Here is a 20,221-nt window from a genome sequence, read left to right on the forward strand (position 1 = left end):
GCCATATCTTAGCTAAAAAAGGTCTCATGGCTACTTTTTGTCAAAAACTTCAACCCTGTCACATTTTTTCAAGGAAATTCCTAGTAAATATTTATATTTTGTGCCTGAGGTGGGAAAATGTAAGTAGTCCTCTACCAGATGTTATGATCAAAGATTTTGGTTTCATTTTTCAAAGATGTAAAGACCCAAAAGGCACCCGATTCAGAGAATACTCAGAATTCTGCTTACTGTGTACAGTAAAAGTACTTAGTTATAATTAAGTACACAAATGACATAACCCATCTCTAAGAGAGCTAAAGGTGACCTTTTCAGCAACACATTTCAATATGTGTCAATACTAAGAGCCGCTAGATTGTGCTGCTTTAATGGAATATGTAAGCAAGGAGAATAAGAACATACCATGTGGTCCAGCTGGAGTTTCATCTGCCTCCTGATCCCTGCCTATGTCCCTTTTTCTGACACTTCATCTTTATTCCTCATACATTTCTTCTTCTTCACTAATGTCTTCATCTCCTCCTCTTCATCCTGCTCTGACCCTCCTGGTCTCTTCATCTCTCTTTTCATTTTCCTCTTTCTGTTCGTCCTGATCTCTTCTCAGATATGTCTTTTTGTTGTTGTTGAATCACTCCAGCTACTCTGGCCTGCAAGAGTCTACTTGTGCAAAGCACTGGTACAAATTCTTGTATAACTTTACACGTTCGGGCCATGTTGCTAAGTAGCATATAATAAATATAACATAAGAAAGTATTTATCAAACACACACAGGCAGCTGTGTTTAGATCCAGTTTGACGGTAAAGGACGTATCGTGGTGTAATGTATCTGGCCTCATTGCTGTGATGTGTAATGTACGTGGATTTAATAGTACCGCATAGTTTAGCAAAGTGATCGATCTCTGCAGCTAGCGCAGCCTGCGTAGTATTTTGTAACGTAACGTCCCAAACAACGACCGTCTGTTAAACGCTATCGATTCAAACGGCAGCGTTTTATTAATATTTTTTTTCAAGCTCTCGCCTTTAGTAAAAACAAAACTAGTGGAAGGGGAAATGCTCCCAGGGGAAGCTGATCCACCTTCAGGTGCTGGGACAGCTCGTTCCCTCTCTGCAGCTGTGTGAGACGCGGTCTGTGTGAACGCCGCTCCGCAGTTTAATGCAGGGCCGTAGCTACGTTTTTAACGGGCCTAAAATGATATTTAATATGATTAACTTTTAATTAATGTTCTGCTTGTTTCGTTGCTTGAGAAGCTTGTGGAAATAGTGTAGGTTTGTTTCTACAAGTATAGTTTTAGGGAAACAAAAGTTAGGGGGGAAGCTGGGGGGGCAAGGTTCTACCCCTGCCCCCCTGTAGATCCGCCCCTGACGGGGGGGGGGGGGGTACACTGTGGACCTCTGTGGACCTCTGTCGCCTTGTCAGCGCAACTTACATGATGCCGTTTAAAAAATATAATAATAAAGGGCGGTGCCAGCCGTCAGGGAACCGAGCCAGCCTTTCTGCGCGACTGTCAGTCAAATGCGCGACATAGTCTCAATTTGTGGGACGCAGGACAAATGATAAAAATGCTGTGTGTGCAGTCCCGCACAAAGAGGGACACTTGGTCACCCTACACACACACACGGTGCTGCCCCTCACTCACACACGCTTCAAATCATCAAGTTGCATAAATACTTGAGCTACGTTTTTATTATAATTACTGTGAAATGTATTATGTTTTCGTCATTATTACAACAAATACACACTTGCAACCGATAACACTGGCAATGATTTAAATATTTATTAGACTATTAAATAAAAATCATGCTTAAAAAAGTGGGGGCTACAAATAAGTGGGGGGACGGCGATCCCCCGCGTCCAACGACCACAACACCACTGTTTAAGATGATGACCTTACGTGTGTAAAACATTTTTCTTCTTTGAGGGGGTCTGCCCCCAAAAAACAGTTTCAAGTCCTGAGAAAGTCAAATAATACGCTGTTTAAAACTTCACTGCCCAGCCAAAAAAAAGTAACCGATTTGACTAGGCCAGTAGGTAAGGACTTTCCACTGGATAATAACTGCAGCGATGTATATGTTTTAGCTGAATACACATTTTTTAACCCTAACTGATGCAGTTAGTCACTCCTTTAATGTTTGTTCTTTCTGATGTAAAGTCAAGGTTGTAACTGTTTGCAATGAAGTTGTGTGGCGCTGAACTGTTCCTTTGAATCTTTTGATATAGTAATTACTTGTCTTTCAAATTTGAAGAAGGGTGAGCAAGCATCTTCAGGAACACAAAATATAGTTTATTTAATAGTAACACTGAATATGTGAATCATAACAGTGATTGACAGCTGATAGGAATAATATGATTGTTTATAGTATCATATTAATTTAGACAAACATCGACGAGACAGTTCATTAATGTACTTATTGCAGCAGTCTGCATAGATTTGGTACCCCTGCTGGTCTAAGAGTGAAACAAACTCATTCAGTTATTGTTCAGTTAAAATTCATTAAATTACGTCTGCCACCTTATATATTTATATTTAAGGCTTACTGAGGCCTGTACTACGAAGCAGGATTTTCGCTTAGCGGGCTAACTTCAGGGAAAACTCTGGGTTTCAGGTTCTACGACGCTGGTCCTCTTTTTAGCAGGCTAGATCTCCATGGTAACTTATGCTGAGCGGCTAACCTGGGGCCTATACTACGAATCAAGATTTTCGTTTAGCAAGCTAACTTCTGGGATTTCCGGTCCTACGAAACTGGTTCACTTTTTAGCGGGCTAGATCTCCATGGGGACTTATCCTGGAACCTAATCTGTGCTCCGAAGCAGGATAGGTTCCAGGATAAGAGATCAACACAGTGAAAGCACCACGCCTGCTGACCAATCAGAGCTCAGTGTACGGAGGAAATACAGTTTAAACTGCTGTTGCAGGAAAGACGACCGGCCAAAATCACCGACTGTGTGAACTTGAAAATGAATAGAATATCACCTCCCATCTTCAGAGCAATCGGACTATTATAACTACTATTATACTATTATGTTAAGAAAACTGATCAAAGTAACATTACGTAGCCTACAGTCCGCGGCACTGTGAGTGCAGACGTCGATGTGTCCCATTATCATATCACATCATATCACATCATGATGTATCATATATTTCCTTATCTGAGTCAGCCGAGCCGTATCTGGAAGTGCAACACTCACAGTGTCACATACTGTATGCAGAAGTATTATTTTAAGCAACACATTAAGTTGACGAAAAACACTTGAGTCTTATGTGAACGCAAACGAGTTGATAGCCAGCGTTGTAGGACAGTTTAGCGAGAGCGGCTTTGTTTTGGATTAAGTCAACCGGATAACTCAAAACATATCCAGGATAGGTTGAACTAGATTCGTAGTATACCCCCCTGCTCCGGAGCAGGATAGGTTCCAGGATAAGAGATCAACTGTGCGGAGTTCTTCTTTTTCTTCTTCTCCTTTGCTTTAACAGCGATGAATCGCTTCCACTTGGAGCATATCACCACTATATTATTCATTTATTTAATGTATAAACTGCCCGTATTGTTCATGTAGAACAGTGTTCACGTAAGCCTGCACATTGATTTTATTTTTCATTGAATGTAACCGTTTCAATAAGGATAAATCTATTACTGCCACAACATAAGTAACCAGATCAAAGTAACATTACGTTGCCTACAGTCCGCGGCACTGTGAGTGCAGACGTCGATGTGTCCCATTATCATTCATATCATATCACATCATATGTATCATATATTTCCTTATCTGAGTCAGCTGAGCCGTATCTGGCCGTGCAACACTCACAGTGTCACATACTGTATGCAGAAACATTATTTTAAGCAACACATTAAGTTGACGAAACACTCGAGTCAAATCATAAACCTGTTAATGTACGCATTCAAACTCTTTTTTTTTACCAGCTGTATTCACCTTGCAGGTGCAACTATGTGGCTTTTATCCTGGATAAAGTTTTTAAGTCATGGATGTTTAAAGTTTAACTTCTTCATATTTGTCTAATATTATAGTTTACTTTTCATTCAGGAACTATGACGCTGCGCTGTGATTGGTCAAATGTTGCTAACCCCGCCCCTTTCATGTGAACGCGCACTCAGCTGGACAGAGAAACCCTGGCTTGAGTTACCGAGTTGATAACCAGCGTCGTAGGACCGCTTAGCGAGTGCGCACTTGTTTTGGGTTAGTTAAGCCAGATAACTCAAACATATCCAGGGTCTGTTGAACTGGATTCGTAGTACAGGCCTCTGGGGTACATATCTATCATTGTTGATTGTTGATTTCTGCCTCTGTTTTTTAATACAGTAGTGCGGTTCTTCTTATTTCTCAGCAGTTTATGGTTTTTTGGTATTACTTATTTCATACCTTTTACAAGATGGGAGAAGAAGAGGCCAGTATATTCATGTGGAGATGTTATAGGAGAAACAGTGACTGATCAAACTGATTCCACTCTTGTATGTTTTCCTGAAGGAAGTCTACATCCTTGTAGTGTCAGCACAGATCAGTCCTCATTTACATATGAGAACAATTTAGCATTGTGACTGGGAAGCTTTAGAAAGGGCTGTCTCAAACCTGTCATAATTGGCCTTACAGATTACAATGTTGCGAGTTGATGGGTCTCTAGATGCTGATTTAAATTGTATGATAGCTTTTTTAAAGACGAACATGTTTTCATTTTTGCTCAAAATGGTCTGAACTGATAAAAAAGGTATTGGTGTTCAGTAATTCAGGAGAACCAGTTGATTTGAAGTCATTAATTTAACACCACAAACCTGATCTGATTGTTGTCTGTCTGTAAAAATATTGAACCGTTCTCAGTCTGGTGCAACTTGCCCAAATATTGCAACAAAGCCAAACTGACAGTCAGAGTGCAGACAGGAGAGAGGTGAGTGACGGACAGCTGCAGGTAGGCGGGGTGCTGACACAGATAGTGAGAGAGAGCAGAGAAGAACAACAGTCGTCTAAACATTCAGATCTCTGAGTCGGGGTTGGCCCTCGTCTTGGCACAAATACCTTGGTTACACCCCTATTCACAGATGTTTATTCAAAACCTACATTTATTTCAAATATTTTAAACAGACAGTTATACAAATGTCAAATACAGGCAGAACCTTTTTGCTGGGGACTGATGATGAAAACTACTCTCATTTCTGTATAAGGCAGGGTGATATGTGGCGTCTCGTTTAAGGATATTTCACATTTTCACAAAATTAATATGTATGAATGCAGCTTGTGTTAACTTAAAATGTCTACACCAGAAGGTCCTTATATTGTCTGAGTATTGTCTATTTTGAAAGGACACAGGGGTGTGGTGATGTAACCTTATTCAAAATAACCTTGATATTTAAAGGATGAATCCCCCCCCCCCAGCTCTCACATTTGTGTTCCACTTAACCTTCATTACATGTGCAAACATTTGTGGTGTGTTTCTTTGTTGTGTGTGTGTGTGTGTGTGTGTGTGTGTGTGTGTGTGTGTGTGTGTGTGTGTGTGTGTGTGTGTGTGTGTGTGTGTGTGTGTGTGTGTGTGTGTGTGTGTGTGTGTGTGTGTGTGTGTGTGTGTGTGTGTGTGTGTGTGTGTGTGTGTGTGTGTGTGTGTGTGTGTGTGTGTGTGTGTGTGTGTGTGTGTGTGTGTGTGTGTGTGTGTGTGTGTGTGTGTGTGTGTGTGTGTGTGTGTGTGTGTGTGTGTGATTAGTCGTAGTGCGAGGCCCCTCGATGGATAGCCTGGACCCTGAGAGACTGTATGCGTCTCCAGAGCAGACAGGACAGCCCCTCCCCACCTCCGAGGTCTCCAACTTGGCACTAGGGGGGTAAGAAGCTCCAACAGCCATTTGGGGGGGGTTATTGAAAATCTGTGGACCCCCAGGACCCCCTGCCCACAGGACCCCCTGCCCACAGCATGCAGCCATGTATCGCACAGTCAATAGAGGGAAGTTTTGACAGATTATTGTAGCCACCGGGAGTTAGTAAGGGCTCCCTCCACAAAAGCTCTGAGATTTTTCAGCCTTTTTTTTTTTTTTTTTTCGGAAAATTGCTTAAAATAATCTCTTATATTAACACCACTTTTACTGATTGTTAAAGTGCTGTTATGTAGTGAACGATTATAAACAAACTGCAGCACGGTCACATGACCTCACATCACCACTCCTAAGCTAAAGGTGGCTAATGTTCAGCATGATGACCTTTAGTAGAATCATTTAAACTCGTAGCAACCACTAAAACATTTCAGACATTTACCACTTATGTAATACAAAACATGAAAATCTGTTAAGCTTGTGTTAACCACATATCTTATTTTAGGCATTTATCAAAAAAACGAATTCAGAAAGCATTGACTTCAGACGACGTAACCCAACGTGCTGAAATGCTAACACATTTCTGGGTTATAGGACTCATTTCTTCATCACTCCATATCAGGTCCATATATAAATCTACACACAGCAAAATGCATACCAAAAGTTCTTAGCCAAAGAGCAAGTAAAAATGTAATCTAATGCTTTAAATGCTAAATGAGACCTACCAGTTAGCATGGTCTGATAACTAGCTCCATGTTTTTGATCGTCATGGCGTCTTACTATTAATATAACTCATTTGCTACATTACAAATGAGTTGTAGTTATTGCTTAAAACAAACAAAAAACTCAAAATCGAGTAGGCCTGGCAAACCTGCAGAGGTTTGTGACTGTTGCTCAGATATGTTTGTGTGTTGGTATTAACCTCACGATGCTGCATGACACATGACAAACTGGCCTGTTGGTAAACTGGGAGCAGTGCTGGAACATTCCATTCAGATAGTCAGAGCAGCTTCCTCTCAGAGCGGCAGAGCGTCCTCTCTGCACTTCGTGAGAAGATGGAGTGGAGCCCCACTCCCCATTGGATGTGTGACTCTTTGTCATACTGTTTGACAAAATCTTTAGATATCAAACTAGCTTACATTTTGTCCGACTCCTAACATTAGTAGAAGCCTAACATTGGCATATTTTACAATCTACAGGCTATAATGTCTTTATGATAATTATCTCTAACATTATATTTCTCACTGAATAGCTAGAGGCACTACGTGATTGTATGATAAGTATTCCAATTCATGTGTTCAAACCTGTTCAAATATAAAAATAGACCACTCTGCTTCTTCTAACAACACCGCTCTTATTTTAGTGTAGAGCGTCAGATCGGATATGGAGGGCAAGCACGCTTTGGCTAAGTGCAGTGTCGGTGTTTCTCATATTGTCTGTTATCACAGTGGTGTTATCATATGGCCTCCACTACTGCAGGTTTGAATAATGCTGCAACACTATCATCAGTACGCCATTCAAAGGCAGGACAAGTTTGCAAAGTTTTGCTAGCCATCACAATATGTGCGCTGTAATGGAGATATAGCTGTGATAAGCAGTCCCCATTACCCCCATTAAGTTTTCCATCTGATTTATCTGAAAAGATCTTGAAATAGGGTTTTGTTATTTCACAGACTTTGTTTATTAGCACCGTGCTTTCCTGGGTTGTGCTGTCATGTTGCAAAATGAAAAGGCTCCAGTGTGGATGAAAACAAAGTGCAGCATTATGGGGTTGAGTCCAGCCAACAACCACCTGAAGGCAGGGTGTTGTTTAGTGCAGAGTTGATCTCAATGCAAAGGTGTGGGGGTCTTTGTGTGTGTGCTGTGGGTTGCACAGAGACAAAAGCCAGTGTCATTTGACATTGGCTTCCTTCTGTTTTTACACACATGAATCACACACAAACCACTGCAGGCTGCAGGACAACAGGGTAAACACAGCCCCCCCTCTGGCCGGAACCTAATTGTTAGCCCCTGGTGTGGCTAGTCCAGGGATTAGCTACTGGCTGGGGAGTACTATTCACTCCCTCTTTCATTCCCCCTGCCCACTGGGCCTTATCACCATCAATCTGACACCATGTTTATCTGACGCTGCAGCCAGATCTGCTGGCCTAGGAGAAATGTTCACAAAGGCCGTGGACCATCAGCATTTTGATTGTGGGAGCCCAAATGGCCATTACTTCTCTGGCCCCAGTGATCCCAGCAGCCCCCCATGATCTGCATGCAGTGGTCAGTCCCCTTCCCAGAACCTGGAAAGGCAACCTGAAGGCCTGTCACTTTGTCTGTCATTTGTTCCTCCATCGCAACGAAGGCGGTGCAGCCACTTTGTGTTTGTGTGTCTGTGTTCCACTGGACGGGTTCTCCATGTGCATTAGTTTGTTGCGGCACACTGTTTTTCTCTTCCTTTTGTGCACTGCCCTTATTATACCCTTCGCCAGGGACCTACCAATAAGTGTACCATCTGGAGTTTACCACCATCACCTGATCTGTGCGTCCATTTAGTGCCACTGTCCTGTTGTGTTCAAAGAAGAAGGAGAAAGAAACACATTTTGGCATCATGGCTTCTTTTAAGTTGGATTTCCTCCCTGAGATGATGGTGGATCACTGCTCTTTGAATTCTAGTCCTGTGTAAGTAGCTCGCTCTGATCACTTTGTGAGTATTCAATGTTTCCTAGGGTTGTCCTATGTTGCTGGAAATCAGTTTGAATGGATTTGTCTATTTGAAGGGCTTTATTCTGATTTAAATGGTAGCAGTATTAGTCATGAGCAGCTGTGTTGTAGTGTGTAGGGTGATGAAGCCCTCCAGTTGTTTAAATGTTCTTCCACGCAGCACTTCAGTGAAGAAGAGGTGTTGAAATAACTTCCTGTACCTTTCTTTAGGCTATGTATTATTTTGAATGATTTTGGATCCAGCTCAGATGGTAATAAGCTCCTGTTCTGATGGAAACCTGTCTGTTATTCTTTACAAAAAGGGTTATATGCTAAAGAAATAACCCAAAAACGACCTCATATTAACAATGAATGCCTCTCGCACTAGTTGTAATAGCTCATTCATTTATTTCAAAAAAAGCAAATTTGATCAGAAACATTGATTGTCAAGCCTGCAGTAATGTCACATTATTGAAGTATTTAGTCTCAAGTGATTTGGCACTGTGTGTTGCCCTGGTACTGCCACTTTTGGGCCTTTTGAACAAGTGCCTTAGCCATAATGTTTTTTTACATTTTTGATACTGAGCAGGACATAAAGAACACTTTTGATGGAAAAACATATCAGAAACTACATCCACAAGCGTCACAGGGAATGAAATAACTGAAAAGAACCACACACACAAAACACATATTTATAAAACAAATGTAGATAATGAAAAACATGTAGCTCTGCAGCATGTTGACATGTGGGCCCCTGCTCAACTCCTTTTCTCCCTCTGTGACTGACATGCTGTGACGTTAGCTAGCTTTCAAAGGAGAAAACTCTCCCATTAGAGGCATAAATACGTAAAGCATGTTGACACAATGGCTCTAGATGATTCATTTTGAAAAACGAAATGTTGACAAAAGCAAGATTACATTGTTGAATGTATTCAATGTAATGCAATGTCTAAGCCATGGACAATTGAATGATGCGTAGTTAGCATGCACATGTATAACAGGCACCAGGAGTGTATTCAACCTTTGTATTTTGAGCTGGCATTGGTTGCTTTGTGACAGCCACAACCCCAGCCTTCATTTGAGTTCATATGGAGGTTCTACATCATCCTCTGGCACCTAAGCAGTGCCCAAAATCAATAAAACATGATTAGAGCATAATTGAACATTTCAATTATGGAAATAAATGGTACAAATGCAGCAAATATTTCATCCGAAATGATAATAAAACTCTGAAGTACCTGTTTGTGTGGGCAGTGATTCAGAGATGCACCAGAACAATCACATGAGGGAGGCAATAGTTGAATCAAGCCGCTGCTGAACCATTTCAACATGTAACGTGTAGTGAAATGAACCGCTCTGCCAATAACACTACACATACTAGTCATACGTTTTAAAACATATCAAAAGTAACTCAATATATTTGAAGACTAGGGATAGTGAAGGCTCTCTACACACTGGTGATGTATTGGATAAATAAACCTGAAAACATGTCTTATTCTGAAATGAAACGTCCTAGGGTCATTTCTGCTTCTGGTATAACATCCCTCTGCTGCCTCTTTGTCACTTAGTCACTTAGTGAATAATTATTAGAATATTAATAAATCATTGTAATTGAACACATGGCAACCAGTTAAGGCCAGCTTCTGATTGAGAGGTACCGCTCCTCCCCTGTCACACATCACACTGGAAGCATATACATCCATATTCTGCAGGACAAGTCGGATTATCTTATTGATAATTTTTCATATCCTTCTTAACTTTGTTAAATGTTTTCCAACGTTTCACGTTTGATTCTTCAAATGCATTATGTACAGATGCGACTATCACATTTTGCATTTTACTATTTCAAGTGTAAGATAGTAGACTGATTATGAGGTTTGGATTGATGTGATGATGTAAACACCTTCACTTAACACTCTCAAATCATTTCTACCTATCATTGTATTAATCAATCCAACCAATCAGCACATGTGTTTGAGCTGTGCAGTCAATTCCTCTGCGTTCCTCCAGACAATACCATGGTTTCCTCAGGAAGGTCTTTTGGTCATTTTCTATGCCATTGGTGATATAGTACATGGAAAATGGCTGGTTGGGATTGCACACAGAAAATCTATGAATACAATAAACAGCAGTATATATTATAGTTTGTGCATCATAGGAAATCCATTTGTGTGATTGAAGCAGCCAGTAAATAAGTACACTGGTTATATTATATACAAGTTATATTATGTTCAATCCATTTACAGAACTGATCTGGTCTTGGTAGTTTGAATGTTCAACCTCTGACCACAGACCGTACATGAGAAGTTGTACCGTATCGCCTATTGGTTTGTTGTCCACCGACTTTAAAGCCTTGAGTATGGCCATCATTATTTTGCAACCAGAAGTGATCCAAGAGCTGAACAAAACATTTTTAAGCAACCATAATGTTACATTACATTTCATGAAGTGAAATCCCACTTTTTAATGGTTAAAAAAACACAGTGCAATTACATGTACATTACAATTGAATGGCTTTTATCAATACTGTGAAAGATAGAAGTGTGATGCAGGTTTCTTGTATTTGTATAGGAACAAATTGCAGTGCCGGTTCGACATGTGCGAGCCCCGCAGCTTCTTGGGTTTTGAAGTGAATGCGCACGTTAACGGTAGCATTGCTACAGCCTATGCATAGTAAGTAAAAAGTCAAAGCCCCCTGTGGGTGTGTATGGTCCAGTTTTACATATCTCAGATGTTCTTGCAAAGTCATCCAGTCGACCGGATTTAGCCTTCAGTGGACGGTTCAGTTTGAGCCCGCTGCCCTGCAGACCCTGACCCCAGGCAGACGGTGGGCTCACATCATCGGCAGCCCCCTGTAGGCCCCTTTATGCCATAGTTGACTACTTTCAGCTGAATGAGCTAAATTCTTCCTGGCCCCGTCAGTAAGAGAGATCATTCTGATCGGATTTCAGAGTGTCATAGTTTTTCTGGAAAATAACATTCCTTTTTAATCTTTGGGTTGTTGCTCATTTCAGGAATGTGTTCGACCTCTGAACTCTCTGTGCTTTTTTTGATGGCAGCTCTTCATCCATTATCTTTCTGTATTCATTGTTTCCTCTAGGACTTTTCAGCAGAGTATAAGAGGGTTTTGTTTATCTATAACAGCGCCATGCAGATGTATGTTATAATATACTAGTGCGTGTTCTAGCACATATAGTTACTTATCCATATAACCATGGTATGGGTATGTCAGTGTAATATGACTTTCTGTACACGGAGCAGCCAAACCTAATGCTTTAAGACTGGAGAAATATGGGATTAGTATATTGTCCAGAGGACTTTGACATGTTACTGCGAGGGTGGCATCAAAATCAAAGAAAATCTTACCAACTTTGTTGTATCTTCTGCTGTTATAATCACATTTGAGATATTTTCTACCAGCCTCCATGTTACAGTTTGTATGTATTCATAGATATCTGTAGTGTTTGTACAGAGAAACCAGCTCAATCTTGTTTATATTTCTCAATGAATACCTGCCTCTATGTGATATATACTCAAGTCGTAGAAATAATGAGTCGAATATGTGATGATTATTATCTGACGTTAATACTCAGCATCATAGTTTCATAAAAGAAGAACACTATGAGCATCCCTCATTTCAAATCAACTGTTTTGAACCTTAGGCTGTTGGAGAATATTTGCAGTTATAAGTTACAATATGTTATTAGAAATATGGTATTGCGTCTAACTCACATTTGTGTTTTCAGTGGGAAGAAGATGAACGGGTCTCTGGATCACCCCGACCAGCCAGACGTTGATGCCATCAAGATGTTTGTGGGGCAGATCCCTCGCTCCTGGTCAGAGGAGCAGCTGCGGGAGCTGTTCGAGCCGTACGGAGCCGTCTACGAGATTAATGTCCTCCGAGACCGCAGCCAGAACCCTCCGCAGAGCAAAGGTCAGCCTTTAGAAACACACAAACACACACAGTTTAGTTTGAAGGAGTCTAGCATGTCATTTGAAGTTTCAAGTGATTGACATTGTGACATCATTGGGGTTCAGATACCGTGCCTCCCAAACATCCTAATGCTGAACAATGAGTCTCTTCTCTATTATAACCATCATAACAAACTCTTGGTTTTGCTAGCTTAACTGGAGCCCAAAAGATCCTTAACACACAATGGAAACCTCAACATATTCTTTTATTAATCAAAGAAAATGGGGTTTCCTTGCCTTTGATTTATTTTTCTGTATTTTCATTTGTATATAGGCTATGTGAATATTTGTGCCATCTTCTTGAGTTAGTCACAAAAAGATCTGGGCTGATATTGCATTATGCATTATCCTACATAAACAACTTACAACATGAAAAGCCTTTATTTAACTTGGCTATACAAATGGTTTGGGTTCTGTTTGGGTGTGCCTCGAGACATGGAACACATCTGTTTGATCAAAGATCACTATGGCTGCCCAGCATAGCCTCCACAAAGCACACAGTATGCAGTGAGCGTAACTCAAGTCTCTTTACCTTCCCTGCAGGCTGCTGTTTCATAACGTACTATACTCGCAAATCAGCCCTGGAAGCCCAGAATACACTGCACAACATGAAGATTCTCCCAGGGGTAAGTGAACGCCTGCTCTCTGTGGACCACACTGTTTCGACAACATTTGCAAAGTGTGTGTTGACAATGAAAACTATTGCACTAAATAATCTGTGTTTAAAAGTGTTTTATTTAAGGAATAACAAGTTGCTTTAATGTTGCTTATGGTCTTGTTTGCAACTTTTCAAAAAATGGAGTCAGGACATTTTGAAAAATAGACACAACATGGTGACACAATATCCCTTTGAATATCACCAGAACAGGAGTGTGTGATTCGGAGGAGAGGGGGCGGTAGAGGACATCAGACTTGACATTAGGGACCTTTTGTTTTCTTAGAGGATCACAGGAACACACTCAAAATGCTTTTTATAACAATAGATACAATATTGTGAAAGCATTGTCCCTGCAGTATCTGATCATAGGTGGCTATTCATCACAATCTAACATTCTTTTATTTGTCCTTATTTTCCTAAAAACAAATGAGTGGGGAATAAACCTTTCAAACGTTTATTTTGTGAAGAACATCTGGCCTTCTTCATACTTTACTCTCTGCCCTGTAGTCCAGACATGAAACTCTGAAACTATATTTCACAAAAGAAATACTAATGTGTCATTTGTTCCTTTGTTCAGATGCACCACCCAATCCAGATGAAGCCCGCTGACAGTGAGAAAAACAATGGTAAGGATTTGACATCCTCCTCTTTCCTTTATTACTCAATCCCTGTTGACTTTAGTAGCTGCATCCATACTGATACGGATGTGTTTATGCTCAGGATGAACAGGATGAATTATTACAGCAAGCAAAACCTTTCAGTCTTTAGAAATGACCAATAAGAATCCTTTAAGAACTGCAGAGCTCAGCTGTTAGAAGACATTGTCCTCAACTGAGCGCTTTCAAGTTCATAACATGGCTTGCTAAAGAAGCCATAATAAAACATTTATGCATGTTGAATATGGCACCATTTACCTTGACACAGAGCAGGTGTGTTTGATGTTGTGTTGTGTTGAAAACAGCAGTGGAAGACAGAAAGCTGTTTATTGGAATGATCTCCAAGAAGTGTAACGAGAACGACATCCGGCTGATGTTCTCTCCGTACGGACAGATAGAGGAGTGCCGGATACTGAGGGGCCCCGACGGACTCAGCCGGGGTGAGTCATATGTTCCTCTTAAACACACACACACACACACACACACACACACACACACACACACACACACACACACACACACACACACACACACACACACACACACACACACACACACACACACACACACACACACACACACACACACACACACACACACACACACACACACACACACACACACACACACACACACACACACACACACACACACACACACACACACACACACACACACACACACACACACACACACACACACACAATTCATTCATTATAGAGGAATTTGAGCAATCCTGTCAAATATTGTACTCCACAGCTCCCTCAGCACCTTGACCTGCCTGGATGACACACAGTAGAGTACTCTTACCTCAGAAATCAAATTAAAGACCTCATGAATTGATGAGGAGGGCCATCACATCTAAGATAGCAGTAACCAAACCCTCCACACTGCAGGACTTTTGCACACGTCACTAAAGCTCCATGGATCAGCCTTGATGCAGAACATGCTGCTGATTGTGTTAGTTGGCCATTTCCAAATGTTATACCTGAAAATATTAGGTTCAAACCGATGAGTCTAATGGGAGAGTCTTTAAGACTCAACGCCACTTCAACTGATCCCATTACCGCGAACCCTTTTTCCCCCTTATATTGAGCCACTAGTGAAAGCTGCATTGCAAAATAAATATCTGAAGTTGATCAAAGTGTAAGAAAGAACATCAGTGAAGAACATCATTGATCTGTTAGCTGACAATGTAGATGTTTGGATGTGAACCCAGATACATGTTTCCTCTTGCTGTTGAATTTGATCTTTTTGTCAATGGCTTTTGTAACTATTTGGGATCAAATCACAACAACATACAAAACAACCATAAATAAAAAACACATATTATTGAATGGAACTACTCTCCAAAACTGTCGTCAAACACCTTGTATAACGATCAAAAACGACATTCAATCAATTGTAGAATACAGGTGGGTAAGATGAATGTTATACCAAGGTTGTTCAGCAACCTCATCAACAATGATGCCACAAAAGACACACAAACATGTCTGTGGTTCAAATATATTGAGGTTTATTAGGATTAGTCACAAAACTCCAGAACAACTCCAAGAGTAAGAACCTGGAATTTAGAAAGCCTTCATGCAATGCAGATAGTAACTCTAGGCTTCTGGTACACTGAGAGAATGACTCAGGAAGATTGTAGAGGATTCTGACATGTATAGGAATAGTAGAATAACATCATCAGCGCAGACGTTTGGCCTGAGCTCAGGAGAAAGGGATTCCAACATTAAAGGAAAGGGAATCCCTGCTCAATATGCATTTATCTGATTCTTCTCTTTGTGATGCACTCAGGCTGATTGATAAGTAGACACATGTTGTTGAGAAAAAAGGAATGTCCAGAAAATTTACGTTTTCAAGTAAATGATTTCTTGAATAAACCTTTTTAGTATTCTAAACACAAACAAACAAAATAAAGAACCAAGTTGTCACACGCTGCCAACAAAGCAAGGTCTAAAGACTATATTGCTTCAATCAGCCGCGCCTCTAGGCTGCAGCACCTCTCCTTTATGCTGCAAACCTGACCACACTAATAACACACTAATTCATTCAATAATTCAAACTACACAATTCATGGTGTAAAATGATAAATGAATACAAACTAAGGGAATGGCTCCTCCATACATATTCAAACTCAAGGTGAAGCCTGCATCTTGCATTGTTGCAACACCATCATTTGCCCACAAAGACACACACAGATGCACACGGTGAAAATGATACCACATCGCTATCTAGGCTGGTAAAAACGTCGCTTTTGAATCAAGGCACTGACAATTCTGTGACACCTTTTGTTTCTCTCTTCCAGGTTGTGCATTTGTGACGTTCACTGCCAGACAGATGGCCCAGTCAGCCATCAAGTCCATGCACCAGTCCCAGACCATGGAGGTAAAACAGCACTGCTTTTTAAAAAGCATAAATTATTAGACATGCTCTTAAGTTGCGAATAAACCCATCGTATATGCTTGGTGTGTGCTCAGGGCTGCTCATCGCCCATTGTGGTGAAGTTTGCAGACACTCAGAAGGACAAGGAGCAGAAGCGCATGGCTCAGCAGCTGCAGCAGCAGATGCAGCAGCTCAGTGCTGCCTCCATGTGGGGAAACCTCACCGGCCTCAACAGCCTGGGGCCACAGTATCTGGCAGTGAGTGTGTGTTACTGCAAGGTGTACAACTCAGCCTGTTACAAATCACTTTCTCCAGGTTACAACTCCACTCCCCTCAGCGTGTTCTCTTCTCTCCTTCAGCTCTACTTACAGCTGCTGCAGCAGTCAGCCTCCCAAGGGAACGCTCTCAACAACCTGCACCCAGTTTCAGGTACACACACACTCACACATATCCCTTCATACAATGTCCAATATGAACTATCATGCAGTCATGTACAATTGAATGTATATGTGTTTAATCCCTGGTGGCTTCTGAGTCATAAGGAGCATGATGCTTCAGCCTCAACCCTGTACTGCAGCAGACTCCAGAGAACACTGCTGATAGTGATTCAAGGACGGGGGGGCTGCATGTTGAACTAACTAACTGTGTGTGTGTTTGTCAGGTCTTAATGCCATGCAGAACCTGGCTGCTTTAGCAGCAGCTGCCACACAGGCCACGCCCACAGGCTCCAGCACCATGACAACCTCTAGTAGCCCACTATGTGCACTAACAAGCTCAGGTAAAACAATATGACATTAAATAATACATGATACAATACTGTTACATAGACAAGTAGTAGGTGACATCCATATGAGTCTCGGAAACTTGTGTTTTCCAAACTCTACTTTTCTCGGATTGATATTTTATGATTTCTTTATATTATGAATAACAAAGGTCAGAGTGATGCGGTGAGAATGTTTATCTCTGAGCTGTAACATAGTATAATGTGTAGTTCCAACATTAACAGTTCATGTTCCCTGAGCAGGCTCCTCCCCCACCTCCAGCAGTAACTCCTCACTGAACCCCATGGCCTCTCTGGGGGCCCTGCAGTCCCTCGCTGCTGGAGCTGGAGCCGGCCTCAACATGGGCTCCCTGGCAGGTACGGACCTACACTGGACCCGTCCATCTGCACTGCTTAGATCACGGAAAGGAAGTACGCTTGATGTGAAACTCTAAAAGTTACAGAGCAGACAAAATTAATATAAAGATTACATAAATATCAAATATACTTTAGTGATCACCAATTGGTCAATTGTTTTTTTACAGCAGCATTGCACGTAAACAGTAAATATTAAAATATTAAAAATAAGAGTGAGTTTCTATAGATTGAATAGAAATAAAGACAGTCCGAATACACTCTATAGATAGACCAACCTACTACTGAGAGAAACTGTAAACATAGGATATCTACATTATTAAATGTGCGAAGTAGTCTAAATGCATTGAGGCAGTGTGAGTAATAATATGTACAAATAATAGTTATTGCAAGGGGAAAACAGAGAAAAACTGTAGCTGTGAGTTTGTTCTCTGCTAGCCAGAGGGGGGGGCGATGTAGAGGTTGTCCTGTGAATGTAATTCCAGTTGAATGGATGTTAATATTAGCTGCCTGTAGTTCCACAGGCACATGTACATGTATGCTGCCAGTACAGTACAGCGATATGGACATGACTTATTTCCTTCATGTGAAGCATCTTTGAGTATCCTCAAAAGTGCGTTATACATTACATTTTTGTTATTATGAATTTTCACAACTGACCTTGTCCATAAACATTGATATCCATAACATTGACAGTGACTGTAGTTACTGACTGTTTTCTGGCTGCTGTCCCTGATGCAGGCATGGCAGCTCTGAATGGCAGCCTGGGCTCTGGAGCTCTGTCTAACGGCTCAGGAAACACCATGGAGGCTCTGAGCCAGGCGTACTCCGGCATCCAGCAGTACGCTGCCGCCGCCCTGCCCAGCCTCTATAACCAGAGCCTGCTGTCCCAGCAGAGCGTGTCCGCCGCAGGCAGCCAGAAGGAAGGTGGGTTCTGGGGGCTGAGAGAAGGGGGGGTGACATGGGGAGGTGCAGAGGAAGGTACTGCAGGGATAAAGGGCTGTAGAGGCTTAAACTGAGGTTATCATAAGGGGTTGATTCAAGATGGTTCATTGCTATGTTCAAAAATCAAATATATGGAAAACTGTTACATTTGATGTTATGCATTAAAACAGATTAAGCTGAATCAAATTTGATATAGTGTTGTTGAGAATCAGTACAGCTACACAACATAATACTGAGACAATATTGTCTTACAGCACTTACAAAGAGTGGTGGAATATTTACTATTCAATTGATTTAATGTATGAGCATTCTTCAAAGTTATCCTTTCTCCCAAAACTCAGGGAAAACATTTGAAATGTGAGTTGAATGGAGAATACTTCCAGAAAGAAAGCTAACAGGGTGGGAGCATACTCCGTGCTTGTCTCCTGACTTGATTTGAAGTTTTGTTGTTTGGTACAGATGTGTGTGTGTTGTGTGTTGACCTTCTTCTAAGCGTTGTGTCTTGTTTTAAATCTGCTGCGTCAGCGGGCGACAGTCGCAGCACCGGTAAGACGTCTCCACCTTCTCTGACGCGGCCTCCTGTCATCATGTCACTGCTCCACCTTATAGCTTGAGTCCATAACAGGAATGGAATGTAGAAGAGCTAACCTTAATACACAAATACGTTTGTTTGTGTGTTAAAGTAAGTCCATATACATTCCATACTCTCTCTATCCAAAACCATTTTCTATATTTAGAATGACACTGCTAAACTGGCTGTAAAAGAAATAATGACCATAGGGGCATTGAGCTGCCATCCCCACCATACGTCATCTCACATAATTCAGAATTGATTGGCTGTAAGTACGTCACGTGTGTAGTGCTGCGAAATGTCACGTGTAGTTTGAAGAGGAGACGAGAGAGCAGCATATAGCTACATCACCAGCGATTAAAAGAGGTAAAAAACTGAAAGAAAATGAATGAAGTTGACCATTTACTGGAGCACACATTTGAGACACTTAGTCTCGCAGAGAAACTCGAGGTAAAGCGCCTCGGTGCCCACCATCCACCTGATTTCCAAATGGTCCAGACTGCGGGCAAAGTTAAATGTGGGTTTAACTCTGAGTGGTTTGCTAAAAAGAAATGGCTAACGGCGAGCATCCAGAAGAATTCCCTCTTTTGCTTTCCTTGCCTGCTTTTTGGTGAAGATCAAGGTACTTAGTCGAGGACAGGTTACAAGGATTTAAAGCATCTTTCGGAGAGGACAATGAAGCATGAGAGCAGCAACAGTCACTTAGAAAATGCCGTAAAATTGGGATTACTGAAGGGTGAATGTTGGAGCTCAGATTGACAACGCCTACAGACGCGGCATTGATGAGCATAATAGGAAGGTGGAAGAAAACAGGTACATGCTGCATCGGATCATCACCTGTATTAAACTGTGTGGGAAATGTGAGACAGCACTGCGGGGCCACAACGAGTCGGCGGACTCTTTGAATCCAGGGATAATTGCATGCATTGGCCGACACTGCTCATGATGGAACAGACGAGCCAGGCCGACCAGTCAGCAGCACAGCGCTGGTGATGAAAGAGGCTTGTGACACAGTCATCTCACAGGTGGAACAGAGGTTCTCACAGTGATCATTTGATCGCTGCAAAGCTCGTTGACAGCTCATTCTTCCCACAGCATGTCCTGTCATTTCCTACACCTGAGCTTGACTGCGCCGTGAAAATGTGGCCTGCTTTGGGAAACAAGGAGAAGTTGAAGTCTGAGCTGACCACGCTCTACCGCCACAGTGAGCTTCACACTGGAAACACTGCCCTGTCTCTGTTGAAATCCATTCACGAGAACAACTTGGAGGATACGTTTGCTGAGACTGTTATTTTGGTCAAAATAATAGTAACAACTCCGATGACGACATCCGAGTCAGAGAGGAACTTTTCCACCCTCAAAAGGATAAAGACTTTCACTCGCAACGCCATGGGACAGCCGCGACTTAACGCATT

General features: G+C 41.6%; 1 protein-coding gene across 1 annotated transcript in view; it reads left to right on the top strand.

Moving 5' to 3' along the window:
- The window catches only part of celf1 (cugbp, Elav-like family member 1), a 36,919-nt gene that overhangs the window by 6,873 nt on the left and 9,825 nt on the right, over positions 1-20,221 (top strand). The window contains exons 2-14 of the mRNA XM_079665711.1: positions 5,700-5,814; positions 11,056-11,157; positions 12,231-12,418; positions 13,000-13,082; positions 13,692-13,740; positions 14,076-14,210; positions 16,079-16,158; positions 16,251-16,412; positions 16,515-16,584; positions 16,817-16,933; positions 17,180-17,293; positions 18,032-18,217; positions 18,761-18,781. Of these exons, the coding sequence (XP_079521837.1) occupies positions 5,720-5,814; positions 11,056-11,157; positions 12,231-12,418; positions 13,000-13,082; positions 13,692-13,740; positions 14,076-14,210; positions 16,079-16,158; positions 16,251-16,412; positions 16,515-16,584; positions 16,817-16,933; positions 17,180-17,293; positions 18,032-18,217; positions 18,761-18,781 (1,402 nt within the window). The 5' untranslated portion in view covers positions 5,700-5,719. The remainder of the gene's footprint in view (positions 1-5,699; positions 5,815-11,055; positions 11,158-12,230; positions 12,419-12,999; positions 13,083-13,691; positions 13,741-14,075; positions 14,211-16,078; positions 16,159-16,250; positions 16,413-16,514; positions 16,585-16,816; positions 16,934-17,179; positions 17,294-18,031; positions 18,218-18,760; positions 18,782-20,221) is intronic.

The sequence above is a fragment of the Notothenia rossii genome (assembly GCF_949606895.1).
Source record: "Notothenia rossii genome assembly, chromosome: 2".
NCBI lineage: Eukaryota > Metazoa > Chordata > Actinopteri > Perciformes > Nototheniidae > Notothenia > Notothenia rossii.